This window comes from Crassostrea angulata, chromosome 3 (assembly GCF_025612915.1).
Source record: "Crassostrea angulata isolate pt1a10 chromosome 3, ASM2561291v2, whole genome shotgun sequence".
Lineage (NCBI taxonomy): Eukaryota > Metazoa > Mollusca > Bivalvia > Ostreida > Ostreidae > Magallana > Magallana angulata.
In genome coordinates, this window is record NC_069113.1 from 26,524,409 (window position 1) to 26,550,656 (window position 26,248).

General features: G+C 32.9%; 1 protein-coding gene across 1 annotated transcript; it reads left to right on the forward strand.

Annotated features, from left to right (window-relative positions):
• The first annotated feature begins 3 nt into the window (after positions 1 to 3).
• Positions 4 to 10,152, forward strand: LOC128176274 (protein prenyltransferase alpha subunit repeat-containing protein 1-like). The gene is made up of 7 exons (XM_052842489.1): positions 4 to 122; positions 5,055 to 5,224; positions 5,788 to 5,863; positions 7,472 to 7,576; positions 7,955 to 8,261; positions 9,050 to 9,276; positions 9,746 to 10,152. The coding sequence occupies exons 1-7, from the start codon at positions 52 to 54 to the stop codon at positions 9,984 to 9,986; spliced, it is 1,197 nt and encodes a 398-aa protein (XP_052698449.1). The 5' UTR covers positions 4 to 51; the 3' UTR covers positions 9,987 to 10,152.
• The last annotated feature ends 16,096 nt before the right edge of the window (positions 10,153 to 26,248 follow it).

Below are 26,248 nucleotides of genomic sequence, written 5' to 3' on the forward strand. Positions count from 1 at the left end.
ACGAAAACTTCACAGACGATCATATCTCTACACGTGACCAAAACAAAAAAGATGGCGAATGACAGCAGAGGATGTAGATTGCTTTCCGATTTAAATAGTGCATTTAGACGAGATCCTGAAATGTAAGTTCCTCTCTTTTGGTTATAATAACACTGTTACATATGGTACACAGATGATGTAAATTTGTTTTTGGGAACATAACGATTTAATTGAGAACTGATTTGGAAACAGCTGATTGACAAGATAGACATTGCAAAGAAGCCATTTGAACCGTTTTATGTATATCTGATACCTTACAACTGTAAAGATATATTCTAATTGATCTGCATTGATGGAATTATGATAACTTTCCTTCGGTAGTTGTCAATGCTTAAAAACAATCAAACACATTAGCAATCTGTTGTCTGTCCCAAGTTATTCCTTCCATCACTTTTTGATGATTTGTAATAAAAACACTCATACCTTTGAAAGAAGTTTAGTTGAAATCAATAAAGTGGAAAATATCCAAGATATCTTCATTGACAAATTATCCCTTCTCACTCATAAAAGTTTACAGGAACAAAAACAAATTTCTTACAGAGTTTTATAATGAGAAATTTTTACATCTTTTCTCCATTCGGAAATACTCGATCGGGTCTTGGGACACCTCGCGCAATTTTTCAACATTATAATCCGGGCATAATATGTTTTACGGTGCTACCGTTCTGGCGAGCGCAGCAAGAATTACACATACCTTGCATCATTGTCAACTTATAGTTTTATTTAGGTATCAACGAACGTCAAAGAATTTTTGAGAGAGTATTGTTCTACAATAAGTATGCCAAAGGTACTAATTTGAATGGTTAGGATACGTACAGTGCAACCCCTTTCCCACAGAGAGAGAGAGAGCCCGGTACCTGTTTGTAGGTGTGTAATTTCCCACTTTTAAATTCAATGGTCTGACTATATGCAATATCTACATAATTTTTTTTAACTGTTTATTTTTTCATTTTATTCTTTTTTATTTATTTCAAAATATACTATTGTTTATTTCCTCCCTACTTATGCATGCACAATTAGCTTAAAAATGGATCGATATGACAGTAAAGTATGGCTCTTGCTAATATATATACATAAAATCTCTATATTGAAAAAAATTAAAAACAAATCATACGTCAATGGGGCAGGTATCGCAGTCTATACTGAAATAGCTAGTACACGCATTACAGATGTTTGATCCACCTCTAAATTTATCGCGGGAAATATAGCGCGAGTGCACTGTGACGTCATCCATGACTTTATTCGTCTTTGTTTACGTTTCTCGACTCAATATGGAGGTATGGAAGCATGTAACAAATCTTTTGAGTCTCGCCAAAGCATATGCGGTACTCAAAACGTGTTTTCAAACTTTAAGTCACTGTAAATTACGAGTTAAAAGTCGGCCATTTTTGGCATAGCACCACGGGTGAAAACATTAGAGAGCATTATGGGACGTAGACAAAAATTTTGTTTGATGAACTGTAGGTTTAGCTCGTTCTTTTTCCCGCGCACACTGGTTCTTAGAGCTCGCTTCGCTCGCCGGCGCTGCGCGCCGGCGAGCTGCGCTCGCTATTAATGGCTGATGCAATGCAAAATCCCCGTAGACTTTCTATTTTGGGATGTGTATTGAAACCTGAAGCGGTAGAGGGGGCGTTTCAAAACAGATAATCTGGACATTTTTCAACATATTAGTGGATGAACATAGTTTGAGCACAAAGGTATATATTTATTATTATCGAAATATCAAGCGAAAAGTGGTGGAAGCAAAAACTCAGGATAGAGTATAATTAAAATTATAGATTTTAGATCTTTTTGTTTACTGGTTTATATATAATATTTTGATAATCATAAATACCTTTGTGTCTAGATAAACTTCTATAAATAAGTCAAAATTTTTTGTTTTGAAACACCCACTCTACCGCTTCAGGTTTCAATGCACAACCAAAAATATAAAGTTGAAAAATAGCAACCTCCAAATGATAAAAGTTGTCAGCATTTCCCATCATAAATTTTTGTAAGAATTCAATTTTCATTCCATGAATAATTTAATACTTTGAGTGAAAAATGATAATGTTTCAATGAAGATATCTTGGATATCTTCATTTTTTTACAATTTCAATTGTACTTCTTTCACATGTATGTGGTTTTTAACAAATATAACTGTCAAAATGCAACAGCAACAATGGACAGATCGACATTTAAAAAAATGAAATATTACAAAACATGTTTTTGGATTTTTTTATTTGTATTGCTCTAATATTCATCACATGAGTTGTCAAGAAAGCTTTATCTTTAATAGCTTTAACTACGAATGACTGTCGCAGGCAACTATGTTATAGAATATGTTTTTGAAAATATAAGCAAATGGGACATCACATGCACTTCTGGAAAATTCATTAGGGTCATTTAATAGTATGAGCTGATATCAACATAATGAACCCTGCTAACATTGATTTGAAAAATATTGTACTGCAACTACCCCTTGCAATGACCAAATAATCTAATCAAGTAAACGAAAGCTGTATTCGGTCAGTGCCCCTATATAGCCATATTTTACATCAAATGTATTTATCCAAGGTTCAATGCATTGTGGAGTCATGGTTTCAACTGCAGATATGCACAAAAATTTGATAAAAATAGCTCTTCCGAAGTGTCTAGCAAGATACTTTGTCACAGAAATAACAAAATATAAGCAGTATTTGGGCTTGAGTCGAAAACATGAAGACTCGGCAAACCTCGCCTTCCATCATGTTTTCTTACCCTCTCCCAAATATCACTGATATTTCAAGACTGTTTAATTACTATAGAATGGTTAATACACTATGAATTTGATCATTTGAAGACTCCAAAATTATCTGTCCCAATATGTTCTCGCTTCACTATTTATTCTACATGTACCAGTATATTCATTATCACATATGGTTTAAATGATTTTAATTAGTCTGGTTTGAAAATATTCCAATATTTCTCCTTTAGAACACCCATTTTAACTTGTCAGGTTGAGTAATGCAGCTAAAAAAGAAAAGTCTGCAGACTGTTGTTTAGGGCAAAATAAGAAACCCAGGCTAGCATATGTTTTTAAGGTCAATATGTCACCACAGGGTTAGTTCGATATTCCTTGTCATGAAACCTCATAGGCAATACAAAGTCAGGCTTTTTTTAAGTTGATGGTCATTCTTGGTATACAAGCTGCTAATTACAGAGGAATATTGAACCAGAATATTGAACTGTAAATTAAATGTAGGCAAGATATTATATCAAGATGGACATTAAATGTCTCAGCTATTTCTGAAAAATTTGTTTAATTTCATAACAAGTGTTAATTTGAACAGGAGTAAATTTTTTGATATCATTATTATTTTTTATCATTAATACAGTAAAGATACACACTTTTTAAAAATCATTATTTTTCAGATATCTGGCCTTAATGAAAAACATACTAAAAATTTTGATCATGTTAATGAAATATATTCTATTTCTGACACAGTTAAAAACACTATTTTAATCTTTATCAGAAAAAAACTTTTGGTGATGTATACTTGTTAAAGACCCTTCCTGTTAATGAGTAAGTGAAATTCTGTAAACAAAAGATTTTCTTCACTATATAGCTACAACATTCTAATTCACAAAGTCTCTATCTCATGCAAACATCAGTTAAACGACCTTGGAATTTATCTTCTATTGAATCATGTTTTCTAGGTATATCCTTGACTCCTCGATCATTAAACATTTGATAGAGTTATCCTCTATTCAGCTAGTCCGGCAAAAAAATAATGATTAAAATTAATGTGACAGGAGTTGATTTTATCAAATATTATTTATTTTATAAAATCAATGATGTGTAATTTTGCATGGCAAATAGTTTCTTGGGTGTATTTGAATATGATTATATACACACATTTTTTTCTAGTATAATATGAATTGGGCTTTCCCATCAAGAATTCTGAGCTGTAGACAAAAAACCCCATATTATATCATGTTGTGTAATATTTAAAGATAGAATGAACAGTACCAAATTCTACGATGCATCAGTAATCAAAATATTTCTGGACAATTGTATCCAAGCAACTTTTAAACAAACATCATAATACCGGTAATCATAATTATCAAAATAAAGTCTAGTCTATGCCAGTACTGGTCTATCTTAAGATAGGATAGTCTGCCCTTGATTCCAAATGCTGACTGCTGTAGAAATGGGCTTTGGTAATCTATGTTATCATAACTACTCGGCCATTCCTCTGGCAAAAAATAATGTTATTTTTCGCCAGCGGAAAATGCCAAAAAGTTGTTCATGACAGCCAACCTCTGGCATAGGAATGCATACAACTACAAAGATATCTAAATAATTCATACCATTTAAAATCTGACTATCCTTGAAAAACAATGCTTCTAAATACATTCTGTCAAATTTATTGATTATTTTTAAGTACTAAGATACTAAGTCTTGTCAGCGGTGATGATGTGTTTGGACAACACTGTTTCAATTCCGTTTTGCCAAAGAAACTGCATAGGAGAGTTGATTAAAATCAAACCCCAAAAATGAGACTGACCACCTGTAATTATGAGTTTTACTTAAAATTTTATAATAAACCCTGTTTTACACTGTGAAAACACAATTTTTCTTTTTAGTAAACAACATGACATTTATTGATTATAAAAATATTGGAATTGATTCTGCAAACTATATCATCTTTTTCAAATTCAATATCAGATCGCCATGTACATATATTGTTTTATGTGGGAGTTTGATATTACATCTTTCCAGTGAATATGACATTTAATGATTTATACATGTTACACTTGCCTGTTTATATCTGTTGTATCTATATGTATGACTTCACTGTTAATTCTATGTTTCTAAAGCATCTAGAATGTTATTGGAGATGGACCTACACAAATCTATTAGCGAATTACATACTTTCTATGCCGGGCTACTCTCTGTAGCAATAACATTTTACGTAGGCATGTTTCAGCCTATTATCTGAAGTGGAAATAATACTACTTGTATATTTAATAACTTTTTTTTTACCCCCCAGAGATGAATATGACTTTCTGCCAGTCCCAGAGCCCAAACACAATAGAAGTCCACTGGTCTTGCAGGAACACAAGTTGGGAATCGAGTCGTGGAGCGTGAAGATTTTATTCCAGTATGCTTATAACCAACTCATTAGCTGGAGGAATAACTCCCCACCCACCAAGTTCTTGGGTATAGTCTTTTTCAATTAAGACTTGTGTCAGTGTACGATAAAATTGCAGATATCGTTTAATTATTAACGATACTGCAGTAAGATGCCCTTATCATATGAATCTCATATCAGAATTATACTGTGAGATTTTCACATGACACCTTCCTGTTGTATGATATGATTTGATATATGCCGATTTTTAATGATATCAAATCAATTAACACTATTATATGAGAATTACATCATTTTGATTTAAGAATTATGTTTGACAAATTCTCCTGTATAGTCTTTCTGTCGGTGCAATTACATTTATAGAAAAGAATTGTTTTCGTGGTAATTTAAACATCACAACTGCAGGACAAATTTGAATAAAAACTGCCTTTAAGGAAAATTTAAGGAAAGGTTTTATTAAACTACCGTAATCTATCAGTATTTACATGTCGGTGACAATGTATGACAAATGATTGAGCTTGTTGACTCAGAAGCACACATGCTGAAAATGCTGATAGCAATTAATGATTTATCCTGCTTATATTACATTGTAATTTGAATTCTTATGCCAATTGTAATCTCTCCATGACAGATCCTACTGAACTATGCAGTTTAACCCGAGCCATTTTGTTGGTGAATGCAGACTGTTCTACTGCATGGAATACAAGGTGTGTATACATTGGGTACCAATTAATTTAACAATTAATAAAGATTGCTCACTCCATTAGCATGCTCCATTAGCATGCATTTATATTTCTAAAAAACATAGAAAAACTAAATCATTTTTTTTTGATAAGCTACAGATCTGTAGTAGTTCGATGGAATAATTATAGTTGACAGACTGTAAAGAACAGTTCTGTTCTGTATGAACAAAAAATTTCAAAAAACTTGAAAATTACATTTCACAGAAATGTGCATTAATTTTATTTCTGAGTTCTCTTTCCTAACATAGGGTGGGGAAATATTTGATACCCCAAAAATTTTTCCAAGGCATTTACTACTGAATTTATTGCTTTATTTGCCTTAACATTTTGAAAAACTCCTAACAGCTTGCATTTACATGTATTGCTGAAGAAATATTTGACATCAGTTTTTTTCCACGGTATATGTATGCACATTCTTATAAATAATAGGCCTTGAAACTAGGCAATATCTTTGTGGATAAATTGCAAGTACCGGTATTTTGCATATTCTGATCTTTTAGCTCTGTGGTCTGTTAACCCCAATTTTCTTATATCTAGATCTTCAGTTTTGTAGCTATAAAATTTCAGATATTCATTATTGAGGTTCATCACAGTTGGTGCTTTTAGTCTTTTACACAACGTACATCAATATTTTGTTGTTATTATTTTATAAAACTACAAATGGTGGAAAATTGCAAATATTCATCATTCTGCCAAAAAATTTAGAAAAACCAACTACCCAAATTTATTGCTTACGTACATAATATTGACTACTGTCATTATGCTGATATAATTTATTTTTGCAGAGGTCGTTGCTTTTTAAAAAAAAAAGGGTTTAAAATGTATTTGTTTTGTGACAATACTGTATCTAGTAAAACATATCTTCTTCTGGTTGTCATAGCAACTATGATGTCATTTCTTTGAATAATAATTCCATCCAAATTATATTATACAAATGACTGTCTTTTTAGGTAAACTATTGAAAAGGTATATTTTTAACTCTAAAATGGCCAATTTTGTATATTTAAATCTCTATTTTTCATGGATTTTGTTCACTTATAGACAGTATGGAACAAAAACATTTGTTTTGTTGTCATGGAAACCAAGCAAAAAAAAAATATCACTCACAATTTCTTAAAAATGTGTTATTTGCTTCTCCTTTGACGACTTAGTATGGTTTTAAATGATTTTTAAAATTCTCACTTTCCATGCGAAGCTCAATGCTTATACTGACATTGTCTCTTAAAACTACAAAGCTTTTTATATATTTTATATTTTTATATATATATAAAATTTCAGATATTCATTATTGAGGTTCATCACAGTTGGTGCTTTTAGTCTTTTACCCAACATCAATATTTTGTTGTTAGTATTAAAACTGCAAAGCTTTTATATATTGACCTTGTCAGGATGGTGATGGTGTTTAGAAGGCTCATTTTTCTTAAATTTTCTACCATCTTTCTAATAATGAATTGCAGTTTTCATTTTGACAGTATCGTAGGAGTTACTCACTTTTTAGAAATGTTATTTATTGTAATTAATTTCATAAAATTAAAGTATTTGGTTATACATGTATGTGTTTGTGTGTTTTAGAAAGGAGCTGGTAGACAATGGAGACCTTTCTGTGACAGAGGACCTCAAGTTTGGAGGCCTTGTTCTCAAGAAACACCCCAAGAGTCCAGAAACATTTTCTCATAGGTTAGATGACTTAGATCATACTATATGTTGTTATGATTTATGCCAATATTGAATGAGAAATTACTATTCTGTCCTCTTAATGCAAAATAAAAGTACTTTTGATGTGTTTGGTGAATCACAACATGTACAGGTTTTTAGGGAGATTAGGTAATTGTGTTATAATTTTAGAAACGTTGAAATTTAGGAAATTTAATGACAAATCCATCTCACTCATACAGTTCAGTGGTGGCTTTGTACAAGTTTTTGAATTAAATACTATTTTAAGCAACTGTTGCTCTATACACTACACATCTACAAAATCAAAGATAATTTTTATTTGTATTTTAATGGACTTTGAATTGAAATGTACAGAATTTTGTTACATCTCTTTTCATATAGGAAGTGGCTGCTCCATCGATTCATTGACAACTGTTTAGCCTCCAGCATTGGAAGCAATACAAGCTCAGGGAGCAATGCCTGTGATAGATTTGTCAACATGGAAGCCATTGATCTTAACATGGACGCCTCATTCAATGGACCAAATTTTGACAATGCCCCTGATCTTATCAATCAGCCTGATTATAACGAACTCATGAGAAAGGAAATGAATGTGTGCAAAAACGCTGCAGATAATCATCCGTGTAATTATAACGCATGGAGTCACAGAATCTGGGTGTTACAGCATTGTTTTAATTGTTCATTACAGGTAATAGTGTTTGATTTTGTTGCTTTAAAAAAAGGGAGCAATATAGTATCAAGTTTCAACTTGATTACTTTGCTACTCATTAATCACATTGAAGTACATAAAGGTCAATGTATGTGCTATAAAACTGATGTTATCATAATTGGCCAATTCAGTAACACACAGAAAAGGGGTCTTTTTGTTTATTTTATTGAGATTTAGAAGGCTACTGAAGTACAAAATTTACACATATTGTTTCACATAACTTGTCACATTAGAGTAAAAATTGTTAATTGAGCAAGCTTTACATTCAAACAAAAACAGTTATAAATTATCCAAAGAACTTTTGCTCCCAAACATCAATTTTGTGAAATTTGATATCTTCATGATGTCATATCTATATTATGACATCAAAAGGGTACTTTTCTTCTATTTTGCCATATTGATTTTGTGGACAGAATACTAGTAATACATGTACCGCATATGTTTCTTTTAATTTTTAACCAAATTGACACGTTAGATCTAAGTACATGCATATGAAAATTTTCTGTTTGTATGACATGTTGATAACATTTTTATTCTTTTCTTTTTTTTGATCATTACACACTGTGTATTTGGCTTGCAAATAATCACACACAAATTCATAGCATTTGGAAAACTATTGACAAGTATCATTTTCTGCATCTCTACATTCATGAATGATTTGATTTGGAAGTTAGAAGTTTAAAAACAGAGTAATGAGTAGCATTTGCATATTCAATACCAACTGATACATTGCACCTTTATGAGTTCCCTTGCATCATTATTCACAGGTAGTGTATGGAGAGCTTCATTCTACAGAAGGATGGGTCACCAAACACATCTCAGACCACAGTGGCTTTCATTACAGACAGTTCTTGTTGAAGTGCTTATCCCAGCAGGCTGAGAAACTCTCAGAACAGTTCTTACTGAATTACAGAAACATTGTACAGAAGGAGATGTACCTCATCACGGATCTGATAAAATCTTATCCAGGTCACGAGGCACTGTGGTATCACAGGTATGATGCATTTATTTAGGTTTTGATTTCACTTCCCTTTGCTAAAATGCTCATTGGCATTTGCACAAAAGATGGTGATTATTGGTCCACTGCCTAACGAACATTGGTTGGTACTATCCAATACAATATCAAGGATTTATTAGTATCAAAAAAAGTTTATTGATAACTCATTCCAGATTCAGCTATTTGTGTACTAAAATATATTAAAACAGTTAGCAATTTACATGTTATTAAAGGTAACATGCAAAGTGAAAGTCAGTACTCTCATTGCTTTGATTAAATCTCTGTAAATAATGTTTATTGGTGTAAAGCATTGACTTTAGTAGAAGATGAAACCATTTTCATTCTGACAATACAGTGTTTTGCAAACTATGAAAAATCTTGTAAAATGTTAATTGAAAGAAGGGGGGGGGGGCTACATATGAAAAATGGTGAGTTTGGTTTTGATATCTGAATGTTAACATTTCAGGAGATATGTTTTCCAATCCTTGTGTGAGTCATGTGACAAAATTGCCATGGAAACCATTCAACCCTGTGAAAAGTCTCAAGAAAACCAACAAAAGAAAACTAAACTTGAAAATGAAAGACAGGTGTTGCTAATGAAAGAAGTGGACTCTGTATCCAACGGTGACCTTACCGGACGAGAAAAATACAACCAGCAGTTAGCTCAGAAGTACTTGGACTGGATCCAGAAGTACTGCCGGAGATGATATTTTGAGTTGTGGACTATAAGTGTATGCATGCATACTTTGTCTCCTTCTTTGCATTTCAATAGACACTTACTATTTTTGTCATAAAATTCCAGTAAAATATCAATTGAAAGTAATTGTTAATCAAATACCAGTTATAATGAACCAAGTTTATTTCTGTATTTTGAAATGAAAGAGTTATTTGATATTACTGGTGTTAATTAATTTTTTTTTAAAGAGCCTTGACAAGTACATGAGCATTGAAAGTCAAATAAGATGTATTAGATTTAGGTCTAATTGGGTGTCATGCAATATTAGCCAGACTCAAAAATTTCTGTTATTGATTACTGTGTTACACAGAATGTAACTTTTCCAGTTATGAGAAATTTGTTGACATTTAAAATTTTCTTATGAATGTCAATAAATATTTCCTTTCCATAACACATTTTTCATTTTTAAAATATGAATAGTTTAATAACAAAATAGCTGAGAGCTGATTGTGCACTTTTAGAATAGATGTTATATCTAATAATGATTTGAAGTAACTGATACTAATACAACCAAACCCAAAAACAAACAAGACCTTTTCAGGGCTATCCACCATAGGTTGTGAAAACCTGTTTCATTTTCAGGGTGCAGGATTTTATAGCACTGTACATTTTTGTTAAAAGTTGACGTCATATTGATAACTCCCTATTCCAAAAAAAACAGAATAATAATAATTTTGTAATTGAGAAGCATAAAATTATAAATTTTCCTTTTGGTAGAATATTGCCAATTGACATTTATAAAGCAATAACAGTTTCTTTTTTTTTCTTTTTTTTAGAAAAAGATAGTTTTCTTTCTTATAAGTCAGATATAACATACAATATTTGTTCATATATAATATTGAAAGTGCTTTGGAAATGTTTGATGGTTTTGTTAAGAAAAAACTAAATTATTAGATATGTATACATATATGCACCTAAACATCTGTGATAATTAAAACAATGATGAGAATAAAAGGTTAACCTATCAGTTTGTCAACGAATTAATAAAAAAAAAACTGTGTTCCATTGTTTCATTCACTCCATTTCATTTGAGGCTGCAATTTGCTATGACTGTTACTGTGTATGTCTGTATTTATTGACTATGTGATTTGGTGAATGAAACGGTAAATGCATGTGTGTATTTTCTTTTTTGTGTCTGTGAATTTATTAACGCACAAGTGTTGTCTTGATGTAACTTCCTGTCAATAAATAATACAACAAAAAATCAACACGTTATACCAGTTTTGTTGGAAAACAAATGTAAAAAATGAGTTATGGTTCTTTGCATAAGCTTCAAATAGGCTTGAATACGCGCGCTGACGCAAAGACTTGTTAAGGTACCTCACTACACCCAGACTTAAACTTTTTAAGACACTAAGTTACAAGATGGCGATTTAAATATTTTGTTAAACTGTTTATATCGTTCGTTTTGATTGTATATCGTCGTAGCTCAGTAGCTAAAATATTGGGCTTCTGAACCGCAGATCATGAGTTCGAATCCGCCTGGAGCTTTTGTTCATGTTTACTAAATTAAATCTTCGAAAATGTGTAATTTTTCATCCAAAATTGCCTTTTTTTTGCCTGTTAGACTTAAATACTACTTATCCATTATGGTATCTATCATAATCAAGTTATTTTCTGCTGATTTGAGAAAATATTCCAAGGTGTAGTGAGCCACCTTAAAAAAGTGTCAAATGAGGGTTGCTAGTGGGGCGGATTCGGACACCCTCTCCGTGCTGTGCAACTTTTTCAATAGCGTTAGTTTCAATGTATCTGAATAAATAGTGTCGAAAGTGTTGGAGTAAAAAACTAATTGAATTTTCTCTAAAACTTTTCTTCTTTCTTTCTCCCTTGATGTATAAAGATCTATATCTTGAGAAATTTCTCTTGCTAATAAAATCAGAAAAAGGAGATGAGGTAGAGTCCGTGTATTATTTGTTTATCACAGAGCGGAAACATTATATAAATTTCATCGTTGAATTTTTGGTTGTTGTTTTATTATTATTATTATTATTTTCGAATATAGCCCATTTTCAAAATTGGCAGGAATTAATAGATTGTATTAGGTTATCATAATTCTTTAATATAATTACTGTCAGATATATGATGAAGCAATTTCCGTTTTAGTGGTCGCGTAGATAGACATCGAAGACAGGAAAACGACTTTAATTCCACAATTTAGCGGCCCGACTGTTGCATGCTGGGGCCATCAATCTAGTGTTGATATTAATTGAAATCGAAGATAGGTGATCCCAATAAGTGGATCAGACAATTCTATTGGGGATGCCGGATTTTTTTTTCATGTCAGCGAATAGAGACGACTTTTTCATTACAAAAACTCAATGGACATTAATTTCCGTTATACGAAGTAAAATGGTGGCCTGCCTGGATTTTTGAATGACAAGTGAAATCTACATGATATCCTACTGAACATAAAAGCTGTTGTTTTCATTATCATATAGTCAAAGAGAGAGGCGATCGTTTGGAAAGTGAGCAAAAGGGACAGCTATCTTTGACTTTATTATACGAAAGTTAATAAGCTCGGGATCGGGATCACACTTTCTTAAGGAAGAGGAGTGGATGGTCGTAGCCATTTTTATACTGTATTGATCTCTTTTAGAAGAAGAGCTGTGTATAAAAATGTAAAATAGTCTTTAATCTATGAAATTTTTCTTCACTAAATAATAATTAATGCCTTGAAAAATCATCTTACGGTTAATTGGTTGACACTAAACCACCGTAAAGTAATGAAAGAATTATGTTTACATATGGAACGCCTCAACTGCCTTATATAGATAATCTTCATAACATGATGATACTTCAACTTGAAATGTTGGAATATCAGTATGTAATGTTGAAGTACCATCATGTAATGTTGAAGTATCATCATATTATGAAGATTACCTACATAAGGCAGTTGAGGCGTTCCATATTTACATTCGACTACAAGGGGTCGTGACGAGACCCCAAAGTTTCGACACCTATAGGCCCAAATAACTACTATAGTATTAAAATTATTATAATACCAGTACTTAATGAATTTTTTTATTGATCCTGTTTTTGGACCATTCATCCTCAAAAAAGCATTTAAGTTTTATTTGCTATAATCATAATGCATAAACGTTACTAAAAAGGATATATAACAATTCCTTGGACAAAGAAGAATTTAAAAACGATCATTTCATATTTGGTAAAAAGAAATGTATATGAATGTCGGAAGCTTTAAGGATTTGAAATTCATTAATTTCTTTGAACATGGTCTTCATTTTCTGCAGTCATATTATACATATTTTTAGATTGTCATCAATAAGTTATGTTCATTGACGAGACGATATGCAATTCCTCGAAACCAAATGAATTTACAAGAATAATACAAGCAAATTAATGTCCTCCAAAGCAAACGAAGCGCTGTAGTTGGTGTGCGTTATTTTAAGAACTGCAAATATTCATTCACTTGATCATATTGCTCTCGAATTCCGGGAACAATGTATTTTACACATGGGCGATTTTATGTCCCGTTTTAATCATTAAATTCTCGAACGTGCAATAATTAACAATATGACAATTCTATGTTATCTGCGACATCAGAACATTACATTTAGAGAAATTTGCATTGCAAAATATTAGAATCGTTAAATGTAGAAATCCCATTATTCCGCCTCAGTCAATAAATTCCTGATAATTGTTTGGTGTTTCTTGTTGCTATTTATTGTCCATAAAGGAAATTCATAAATAACTTAGCAGATTACAACAAATGACAACATGCTCTTAAATTTTGAATAAAATATATGATGCGAGCTGAATATTATATGACTTGATAAGGTAAATGCTGGATTTTACCCCCCATAATGGCATGCGCATTTCCTTTCCAAGCCTACCCTTATATATGCACGGATAATGAGTACTATATAGTGCTTTAATGATGTTTGGCAGTAGTTTCATTTGAATTATTCATCTACTGATGATTTTTACGTTTGATTAAAAGAGGGAGTGATTTCAAGTTCGTTAAAGAAAGTAATTCTAGTTAGCTGTTTACATAGAGAGAAAAAAGAGACAGACAGACAGACAAGGGGGGTTAAAGTAAGTTTAAATAGCTAATTTTCTCACAGCCTTAGCAGCTCCTTTGGGATTGTGTCATGGAATTTCTCAGGAAAGGAAAGGCAATTTAACGACTTTAATTTTTCCGCATTTGGGGCATTATTTGTTCAATAAAAACTTTATATTATGCAATATTCCACGGCAAGAAATGTCACTAGCGTGTTTCGTTAGGTTTACAAAATGAAAATCTGATGTTAAAGAGATGTTTTACAAGACATCGCTAAGCCCAAGGAGCAGCATATATTCAATGGCTCCCTGAATTCTTTCAGAGAGAGAGAGAGAGAGAGAGAGAGAGAGAGAGAGAGAGAGAGAGAGAGAGAGAGAGGTTTGTTCTGTTGTATGTAAAACATTATATTGTTTTATTTCCTTTCTTGCTTAATTTTACTTTCTTTTTTACTATATTTTGTCCAGTTGTTAAATATCGTTGTATGAATTTAATCTGACCATAATTAATGCAAAGAAAAAAAATTCTACCTGAAAGAAAGCCCCCCCCCCCCTCAAAAAGACATAAATTCGTATAATAGTGCATTAGTGCTTCTATCTAAATTGATATACATGTACAATTATAATTGTATATGATAGATGTACATGTATATAACATACGAATTTTAATTTAAACATATTTTTATTGAACAAATTCAATAGAAGGATTGGGATATAGGCAAAGCCTATATATACATATACGGTATACCATATGCTTGTATAAGAAGGTCAAGATACGGATACATTGTAAATAATAAGAATACTTTAAAACATCCAGATGTAGTTATACTTGATAAAGACGATAACCTAATTTTTTTTGTGTGTGCAGTACGATTACATATTACAGGATGTAATGGTCAGACATGCAAATTTTAACAACAGTTCGATGTTTCAAGCAAACAAATTGAGTTCACGATCAGCGCAAATTCAAACAAGCCAAAATGCGACGACCAAAGAAGTCAGGTATACACCGAAAACAAACAAACTGAAGAAGATAAAGTCTGATACCTGCATTTTGGATTGAGCGACATTTGACGCCTTCTCTTTTGGCCATTATCTGGAAAACACATCTTTGGTCAGTCATTGCGTACTAAATCAAACACCGTGGTGTTAAATAGGTTCTGATAGCAAACACCCTGGTGTGGGTCAGATTGAGCGGCCTTTGTTCAAGAAATGATAAACCTGCACCGTATTCACTTACTATTGACTTACATCGGAGTTTAACTGATATCTAAGTGATCAATTATTGCGAAACTGTGATGATATCTGTTGGATTTCATTGGAACTAACGCAACCCTACCCTGATATTTTGTTAATCATTGGAGGCAAAAAAGAATTAGTCCTATGTGTATCAACACTAACGTCTTTAAGTAGTAATTAATTGGTTTGATGCAATTGTCCAAAAACTCCTTGCCAACACAACCCACCAAAAAAAAATTGAATCAATTAAACTTTGAAAATAACTCCTACGATTGTTGCAATCCCAATGCTCCCGTTTTGAATTCACTTGTACACAAAAAGTTGCGATGCAACGAATACTAAAGCTGAATCTATAACTTTAATTTGATAGACTGATACAGAACAAATGCCCATTTTATCAAAACGAGAAAGTTGGAAGTTGCATACAGCTGATCCACTTTCTGAATTTGACTTTGTTCAGTAATGGATCCATCTTTTAAACAATCGGTACACGGTATTTATTTAGTATTGAATTGGGAATTATCATGTAAAAAAAGCTGAAAGATAAATTAATTGGTTTTATTACTCTCTTGATATCCTTAGAGAGCAAAGTTAAAACATGATGAAATACAAGTTGTATAAGGTCGGTTAAAATGAATATGGCCGATTTCTTACATGACTACACACAGAGGTGTAATAATACTATGGTTCCATTAAGCAGCGCTCAAGTCGCCCATTAAATGGAGCCCTTTCGATCCGCCAAAGATGACAAATGGAAGAAAACACGCTACTCGGTATCCATGGAAATTATTCAGGTTGCCCTGTCATGGACATTATATGAATAAACGAATTTTATTTGTTTACAGTGTTTGGCGTAGGAGCACAACAGAGAGCGGTATAGCGGCATGTAAACCAATTACTTTGCTTTGATTGGTCCTAAAACTGTGTTGTAGTGTTCCTGTGTCGATCATTGAGCACTTGTTGTAACTGGCGTCCTTATTTTTGCAATGAATATTCCAGTGAGTCTGTACCTTACTAACATCTTTCTGATTTGGTAAATGCATCGCATACTAGTATATAGAGCTATCATATTGAATTATTGTTTATAACAATCATCTGCGCTTTTTTTTAAAAAGGCTTCGTGATTGCATTTGTTTCTCACCTGAAGATAATTGACGACAATGCAAACTCTTCAGGATTTTGAAACTGCAGTCATCTCTTCTAAAATTGCAGCTTGTATCATATATACCCCAATTCAACAGATTCGAGAACAAGACCTTTTTGCATTCACACGCTATGGAAGATTGCTTAAACGATTGCGTATGGTAGGGGAAGGGTCGAGCCCACTTTGTAACGATTTTATTGGTTAATAAATGATAGCCATTTTTTTGGCAACCAATGGCACTCAGTTGAGATATAAGAAGTTACGGATCTTGTTAAATTAAGATAAAACAACCATTGACGATGGCCAGATTTAAACTATCGCCTTCAGCATATGTTCAGGTGTAGGGGTGCATAAACTCAAGATCTTTAATGCAATACCTCTTCATTCCTCGGTATGAATGTAAACTTCTTCAAAAAGACATAAAACATCAATCAATCAATCAAGTAAGAGTGTTGACTTTTCGGGGATTTTTTTAATAAAGCTTTTAAATGTTACATGTGTATCTTTTTTGTTTACATATAGTTGTTGCGAATATTGCAGAATACTGGCCAGCAAATACATAAAAATATTTTAACAAGAGCTTGGACTTTGGGTAGTTGTGTCAAACAACAATGTGACGTAGGCCTGTCTATTTCATTGCTAGCCACTCAGCCATAGATCTTTGAAATCAACAAGATTTGTCTGGCTTTTGAGCCAAGACTACGCAATCGATGCATATTTCGTTTGAAACCGCGTCATTATTAATTTGCTTTGACGCAAGGAATAGATAGCTACGCCCTACTGAAAGTCCAAGGTTTTGTTAAAATGGTTCTAACCCGTGTCAATAACACAAAGTAAAAAATTAACAGTATTGTTTCACAGAGGGAAGGGTCAATGAAAATTGAGCCTTTGTGACTTTCCTTCCGTATATGGTCGTCATTTCCATAACGACATTTAGTTACATCCTTGATTTCTATAACATTGATTGAAAATTTTGCACTAAAATTCCGAAAAAGTGGACAACAACCTTATTACTTTATCTACGATATTAGAGCATATGTACTATCATATACTGGTGGCGCTTTTTAATTACAATGTGACATTATAATCAATAGCATATTACCGGGATTATTATATGTAATACATGTACTTTCTTTTGTTCTTGAAGAGGGTGAATGCACATGGAATATTTCTTAGTGAATGACCATCGCCTAATTTGCTTTATTTGACACAGTTCTTCACTTGGCCTATATGGTATATAGGCCTTAATCTGAATTGTTTTCTGACGAGCAGGTTAAGCTCTTTGAAGTACAACTGGATTATGGCGACATCAATTTTTCATTGCTCTGCATGTTAATAGCATTAAGTCATACCCAAAAGAAACAGAAATACACGCACATCTATTTCTATGTTTATCTTCATGCAAAAAATCGGATTCCACTGATTTAAGATTATACCACCTTGAGCCGAAAAATGGTCTCTTATTTATAAACTATAATAAAAGAATATAATAAATCTATTTAAACATGTATTTGTTTCATGTACATTAATGATAACTTTCTAAATATGGGGCGAATTCATTATTTCTATAACATGCATTAGAATCTATTTAGATTTCAGTTCTCGTAAATCTTTCATTATTAAATCACCATTCTGGGAATAAAAGACCATAGGGTCAGAACTAAACTATTTCTTACATGCATCTGGCATGAGAAAGGAAATAACACCGAGATTTTCCTAGAATGGTTAATAAGATAATTCGTAATCAATTTGAAAGCATCATTAAAATTAATTTGTAGCTACCTGTACGGCTACTGCTGCTGATGTAACATGTGACATTGAAAGACTGACCCGGCTGTGACTTGACAGACATTGTTTGATGTTTAAATGTACATGTATTAACAGGTGATGTAGTTCAATGTCGTAACGAAACGGTAAGTGCAAGTGGATTAGCACTGCATCAATTTTTTATCATCCCGTATGCTCCCAGATTGAGAGAGAGAGAGAGAGAGAGAGAGAGAGAGAGAGAGAGAGAGATTTTAATTTTTAAACTCTGTAAGCAACCAAATACATATTGTACGAAACATATTTTCTTTATACTAGTATCCTTTAGCTTTTCATTCATGAGGTACTCCTTAAAAGGTTTGTTTCGACAAACAGAGGAACAAATGATTTAGAAGATGTACACGTTATACATGTAGGCGCTTTTACTATAATAAAACACGAAGATTTCATGACATTTGTCATAAAGTGATATTAATGGTGTTTGACAAATTCTTTAGTGATGATCAAAACAAGTTTGACTACATACACATGTCCACTTTTAAAAGCAGCAGAGCACCCGTCATCAAACATAATTATAACTAGATCGTTCTCGTTGCGAGCAACGAGTGGGTCTTCCGACCGATTTTTGAATCAATGAGATAAAATCCTTCACTTTTAAGACTAAATTGTTAATCAAAGCAAAAAAAAAATTAGGAAAAAAATTTTCGGCACCCGAAGCTTGAACCCGGGTCGCCTGGGCACATGTCCACGACTCTAACGACCGAGCTACTCAGACTCTCGCTTCAGGACTTTGATGCTTAATATCTCAGGAACACATCAACCGATTTCAAAACAAATTACATATTCTGATTCAGTAAAAGAGTCTCTATCAACCCATTAGAAAAATATATTAAGAGCAAAAAGTTGAAAAAATCGATTTTTTATATTTTCTTCCGGTGACGACCGGAAGTGACGGCGGACATTTTTATGACCATGTTGCAACAGGTAAAGGTGATGTCTATCTTCACTGAAAATTTCAGCCCTATATCTTTATTCGTTTTTTAGATCTCTAGCCGACAAAATTGACTTTTAAAAATCGTAAACGGACGGTAACTTCCGACCGGAAGTGATTATCAAGAAATTGAAACGGCGGTACAAACTTCAGATGCCGACACATCATCCCTTTAAATTTGAAGAAAATCGAATCAGCCATCTTCGAGAAATCGCCTGCACAAAATTTGTAAAACAAAAAAAGAATAAAAAGAATAATAAGAAAAGTGAAAAAGAAACAATAGAATAATAGTAGGGTCTTCCGCTGAAGACGGAAGACCCTAATAATATTTCATCATTCGAACGGTGTCTCAAAGGAAACAACCAAATTCTGACCATGCTTATTGACTTGGTCACAATGAGACATGCATTATGACTAACGACCTGTCGTACCCCAATGCCGCTGAGTCCTCATAGCTATAAGAACCAGGAATTCACATATGGAATTCTTCGCTCCATTCTTATTTATGTATGAATTGAGCAAGGTCGACGTAAAGGAATTTTACACCTCTCGCGGGGGAAATGAATATACAAGAAACTCGTGACCCCCGTGGGTTGCACTCACTATAGACAAGAACATTTAGGGCGGGAAAGCAGTGCAATTTATCGAAATAGATGCAATAGAGATAAGAACATGTGGCAAATGAACGAGACTAGATAAATATAAAACACTTGTAAATTGCCTAAATGCTTATAAATATTAGGTAGCGACAAATAATGTAAGCGAGAAAATAGCGAATTAATCCTTTACTTTCTTTTCAACAGGTGTAGATTAAATTAATCGTTATGCTACAAGATTAAATCACGAAATTAGCTAATTTTTTGGTATGAACACATCCTCTCCGTTAATTAGCTTCCTTCTCTTAATGTTGTACTTTTCAAAGAACGAAGGTAATTTAGACAAAGCCACACAAATCTTCGAGAGTAACCTTTCGAACACCAACAGGTGCGGAAGATATATAAGAAAACCAAATTTTCTCTGTTATGAAAACAACTAAGTAGTCAAGTTTATTTTACGGTGATAAGAACGGAGAGAACAGTGTTTTGGTTAAAGAGTCTAATATTATACTTTTACTTTTAAAGAAGGCAGCCAAAATCTGTTTATACCAGTTTCCATACGAATGAAACATTTCATCTCCCGAATACGTTTGCTCCATTAAAATAATTGTTTTTTCATTGTTTTTCATCAATTTTGAAAGGCATATTATTATAAATCAAAACAGAATTATAATCTAACGAGGAAATAAATGAAAACGTTAAGAAAATAATGCATTTTTATTTTCTTAAATTTTGTAAACATTTAAATTTAAGTAAAAAATTTAATAACTGTACAGTATTAACACTTTGATATGGCTACGAAAACACTTTCAAATGCTTATACATGTAGACATTCATGTCATTTACTGATTTTGCAGAAACGTTGCTTTAAATCATATTTGTAATGATAATTGATAAAAATCGAATTATTTTATAAAACTATCATGCCTTAATTCTCTAAAACTATAACACTAGGCCCACACAAAAGAAATGTTATTCTTATCATTCTGTATAAATTTCGAAAACGTATACGTAGTTTTGTGGATTTTTTCCCAACTGCCTAACTCTAATCAATGAAATAAAACCTCTTTTTAGCTATCTAACCATTTAAGGTAAAAATTCACCTAGCGATTACAACATTTAGATGATTAAAAGTGTTCCCAGTTGATGCATCGTTGCGCAATAAAACTTTAGATGAATAATATCTAAGAATATACTACACAAAACGAAAATAGAAAACCCCCAAAACGAATAAATACATAAGAAATAGATAGTAATAAATCTGTTATACCACACAATAACCGTGTAGGGAATCCCGATAGGACCTTATAGAGCGATTTTAGAGGGTTTTTTCTCCCTTTTCTCTTAGAGTAACATCTCAAGGGCATGTATTCATCTTCAAAACACATTGTCTCTATGGTACACAACGAGCAAGGATTGATGAAGCAATAAAAAGTTATCTCGATGTATAAATCAAGCGAACTGTGGCGGGAAAACGAATGCGTCAGTCTTCGTCAGATTTTATTAAAGATGCATGGTATATTGTTCCATGAAAGGATTTCCCATTTTCAATCATGTTTAGTACCGGGATGGATTTGTCAATACACCAAATGCTCCAGCAATAAACGTCAACACATCCTCGGGCTGGTCAGCTCATTCAATTTTCTTCATCATAGCCTACACCTCATGCTAGCGGTTTGCGTGCTTTTTTTAAATAATTGAACTCTCCTGCAATCAATTTTTCCCGACATAAACGCGAGAAACGCAATTTGACTGAATAATTGGTCAAACAATAAGTAACTTTTACATTTTTAATTTTGTTTTTTTTTGTATGTGTGTGTTTGTGGGGGGGGGGGTAATTAATTAAAATCACCCCCTTTATGATGTCAATCGCAGCTGATGTATGCTAAGTGGCGTAAACCTCTGCAATCATTTCATGAAGGATCCGCAACGAAATATGATTCTCTCTGAAAATCGAGACGATGATAAATGATGTTCATTATCAATGATTTTTACCAATGTTTGAGGAGGCTGGGTAGTTTTTACCCATCAGGCCCCAGAGTCATAAAACTTAGACGGGTTCACTTTTGATCTAATTCACACTTTTACATAAGAAATATATAGTGGAAAGGTGAGAGTGAGATCAAAAGTGGGCTCGTTTAAGTTTTAAGGTCCCGGGACCAGATCTACAGAAAAAAATATTATTGTTTTTGCTTAATTTAAGCTATTATTTATTTTTCAAAAATCCATGATTTATAAATTTTGATATATTTTAACTATATCTTTATTCGGAAATTTTCACTTCAAGGAGATCCACCAATATGAATTCGACTCCATAGCCCTTTTCATTTTGGATGAAAAAGATTCATGAATTATAAATGAAAATTGAACATTTTCAGACATGCGTATTGTTGAATTTCAGGTTTAAATACATGTAACGCGCAGTGAATAAAAGATGGAGTTTAGGGGACAAAAGAGTTCACATGTATAAGGTCGTAATCATACATGTAGCTGAATTTCTGCGTGGATGGCGAAAATTCATTCAACATTCATTTTTTTTTTTTTTTATATTGATAAAATATATTTATTACAAAGACACCATAAGCAACTTCTAAACTTGAAATAATACAACAGAAACTAAATCTTTTTAAAGAATCAGCAATGCTCAAATAGTGACTACATATGTATGAATAAGTATACGATAAATAAAAAAGGCAAGTCCCATAAGTACTTTCAGTGCTTTGATTTTCCATGAATGTGCTCTTTCTTTGCATGTATATGTATAAACCCAATCTATGCATGAAACTCTGTATAACAACAATTGTTAACACAGACGGTGACTTCCATTAACCAAAAGCTGCCTAATAACGTGGAATGGATTTGTACTATTGACGATGGGATTAAAGTCTTTGACGGCATTAAACATGCGCCCATGAACTTTTTTTCAAAAATCGAGGAATTTTAACAGGATAGTTACCTGGGATTTATTTTTGAGTACACGCATTTCTAATTAAAATTAAGCTCTGCATGTGAATCTAGCATCAAACGAACCTTGATTTGGTGCAAATAAGTTCGGTGCAGAGTTTCTGTTCATGAAAGAACTATATACCAAACCCTTTACTTTACAGTTGTACTTAAATACTTGCGAAATATATGTACTTTGAAAAGTGGGATTGGGGTAATGAATTAAAGAAAATAAAGTCATCCTGGAGCAAAGCCTGTATTCGATATGTATAAGATATGTGTACGCTTATTCTATATGTATAGGTGCTCCGAAAAAGAACGAGTGCGTGCAATGTCGGGAATTCAAAGTCTGCACGCAAGAGGGGAATTAATTCTTATCTGAAGGTCTGGTTAATACTCGACCAAAAGAAAAAAGTAGTCACATCTTGCCTTGGAAATGTAAAAAATAGATCTGTGCCAATACGTGATTTTCAGGAAAATGATTCGACGATTTAATGCCTCCCTGAAGTTCCACACGATATCAACGTGTGAGAAAAGTAATTACGTGTAGATTAGTGTAATTCTTATATGTTCCGATCTTTGGCTTAAAAAATGCACTTTTAGGCATCTCACTTATATATAGTGTCCAGCTGAATTTCCTGGTCCTCATTCATTAAGACAATATCCATATCTTTACACATAAAACTTTAAAAAAAAAATTACATATATTATGAAGTACCGACTGTTCATCCATAAAACTTTGAGATGCAAAATATTCCCAACCATTTAAATCTTTATTACTATATATATAGTTATGAGTTCTAAAACCCGCCCGCAACAGACCAAACTCATACTTGTTACAATCCTAGCTAGGTCGAGGTCAAGGTGAGAGACCCCTGCCCCGGCCACCCTCCCCCTCTCTCTCTCTCTCTGTCTCTCTCTCTCTGTTTGGACCACAATTTTAAAAATAAAATTCTTACTGCGGTTTATGGGAATATTGGTATTATCGGTAGGATGTCTAAAAAACCCATAAACAAAAAAACACCAGCCGATCAAACGCATAATTACTAGTAATGGGAATCCTGTTAAAGTGTTCTTAGCTTATCAGTGGCTAAAACCCAACTAGCTTTTGTGCACAGAACTATCATTTGTCCTAAAAAAAAAACAGAAGAGAAAAACTTTAGCCTTTTCGGTCGAGATCAGTTCCTAGTACCATTCACAATAGACTCAAATAAATAGAAACCTATTTAGCAAATAATATATTGTAAAATGATAGAGCTTTCCTATCAATTAACCAAACCTTGACAGAGATCTCTTGAAGTTCCATTCAAACTCCAGCGGTCCGAACGGGCATAAACGCTAATTAACCAGGAATTTTCTTCCAGTTCAAAGACCTTGATACACTGTGGGTCTCCCAAGAGACACGGTTTACAAGGGTTTCTAAAACGATTTTAATGTGAATTAAATTATCGTTTGTCTGTAATGGATTTTGGCCTAGACTGTCTGACTGTGTAGGGGTAAAAAAGAATAGCTCGAGTTTTGTTGTCAAACATTGTCTTGGACGTGGGCTTGATCCTTTGCGTTCATGTAGCAACTTACCAGCAGCAACATATCCATTGCGTTCATGCAGCAACTTAGTACGAGTATTCCAATATCTTCAAGACTCTTTTAAATGATCTTTTTGAATCATTTTAGTGGTTGAAGAATAGGGGTTTAATAAGTAATTACCAAACTTAAATCAAATCCTCCGAAAAAAGTTACATTATTTTCTTTTGAAAATATTTCAATTCACATTCTTTTATTTCGAATACATGTGTATGTATTTTTTTGGGGGGTGGGGGTGGGGTGGGGAGGGGTGGAAAATAACAATCCTATAACATATCAATTTGCTAAATGGTACAATCAAATTGTTCCAATGATGAAAAAAATCAACAACAAAATAATGTTCCATTTTCCTTTTTTTGTTAAAGTTATTCAATTTGGTTTCAATACCATTGTTATTTTCGCATTAATAATAATAATCATCATCATCATCATCATCAATGTTGTCAATCGATGTTGTCGACAATATTCCAAAAATCATGAAATTAAATATCGGTTAAAACTTTACACACGGATTTACCAGTATGCCCAAACAGGTCGAGAAACCTTTTTAAACACACTTAGACCAAAGAGGAGGGGGTTATCGTTCAGTTAATCTTGCGTTGTTTAAAGACTTCGGGGATACTTATAAATATGAGCGTCAAACAAACGATGTTTATATGAAGGACATGTAAAGTCGACTGTCCTAATATCTTTAGAGAGTGTTTGTTTGAAGTCTTCGTCCTCCGAACTTGTCACCTTTGGCGATGTCATTGGACAGTTATCGAACCCTTATCAGGCACGATATATAAACAGAATCCAGGCCCTGTTTCCACCCACTACCTGAGAAAAGTTGAGAGAGGACATGAAAAGAAAGAAAGTATTCTGCTTTTTGCCTAGTATTTGACGGACTTAACAATCAAATGTAATTAGAATAAATATGGATCAAAAAAGAAGGCTATTCGTTGTGCATACATGTATGTAGTTATAATTCAATCCACCAATAAAAAAAAAACATGGTCAGTTTGATCTGCAATCTATAAAATACGTGATTGGCACTTTTATGTTTAAAATCGAGTCCATCAAGTTTACCTGTATATTAATTCACAGTGTTATCTTCATACCTTTTAAATTAAATTAAATATTTATCCAAATTCTTTAAAAACATACACAAAACAGTGTTGTAATTTTACAAAGACAATTTCGTCTTCATTGGTTTATAAATGCGTTCACATGTTTGTTGTTTACACGGATTAAACAGTGCAATAATGTATTTAAACAAAAATAAAAATAATATTATTGCACTAGTGCAATTATTTATCGTCGATGACATTACCTTTTATTCGCCATTCAAAGGTTCACCAACGCTTGATTTAAATTATCAAAACTATCAAGTGTTTATGATTGTATGTATTTTGCCGCAAGAAAAGTAAGAATCGGCTTATTCATAAAATTGTTTTGCCTATTGCTGCACCTTTTCACTAACTTGGTGAAAAAAATTAAAGGTTTTTTTTCACCCCAAAGCTATTGAACGGTGTTAAAATCGTTTTAAACCGCATCTGATCCCAAAAAACATGCGTAACCTTTGGTATTCTGGCTAATACATTTAATAAAAGACACAAAGATTTCCTTTTTTGCTATCTTGTCAAGCTACATTCAACTATTTAGCCATGTTGGAATCAAACAACAATTATTTAAATGTCATTTTGAAATTATAACAAGTAATAATAAAAGATAGTGTTTACATGTATAGTTTGGGTAAGAAATAACAGCAGCACAAAAATAGTCCACTCTGTGTTTTCTCATAAGTGGCATTTTTCTCCATCAGCAGAATGTAATTTGTGAATATATACTCTCCAAGCGAAGAATTCCATATGTGAATTCCTGTTTCTTATAGCTATGAGGACTCAGCATTGGGGGTACGACAGGTCGTTAGTCATAATGCATGTCTTAGTGTGACCAAGGCAATAAGCATG

What these genes read in the sequence shown, in the direction of transcription:
- LOC128176274 (XM_052842489.1), top strand. Translation starts at nt 52, where the DNA reads ATGGCGAATGACAGCAGAGGATGTAGATTGCTTTCCGATTTAAATAGT. An exon ending in TCTACTGCATGGAATACAAG is followed by an intron (nt 5,864 to 7,471) that starts GTGTGTATACAT and finishes TGTGTGTTTTAG; the next exon opens with AAAGGAGCTGGTAGACAATG. An exon ending in GAGGCACTGTGGTATCACAG is followed by an intron (nt 9,277 to 9,745) that starts GTATGATGCATT and finishes TTAACATTTCAG; the next exon opens with GAGATATGTTTTCCAATCCT.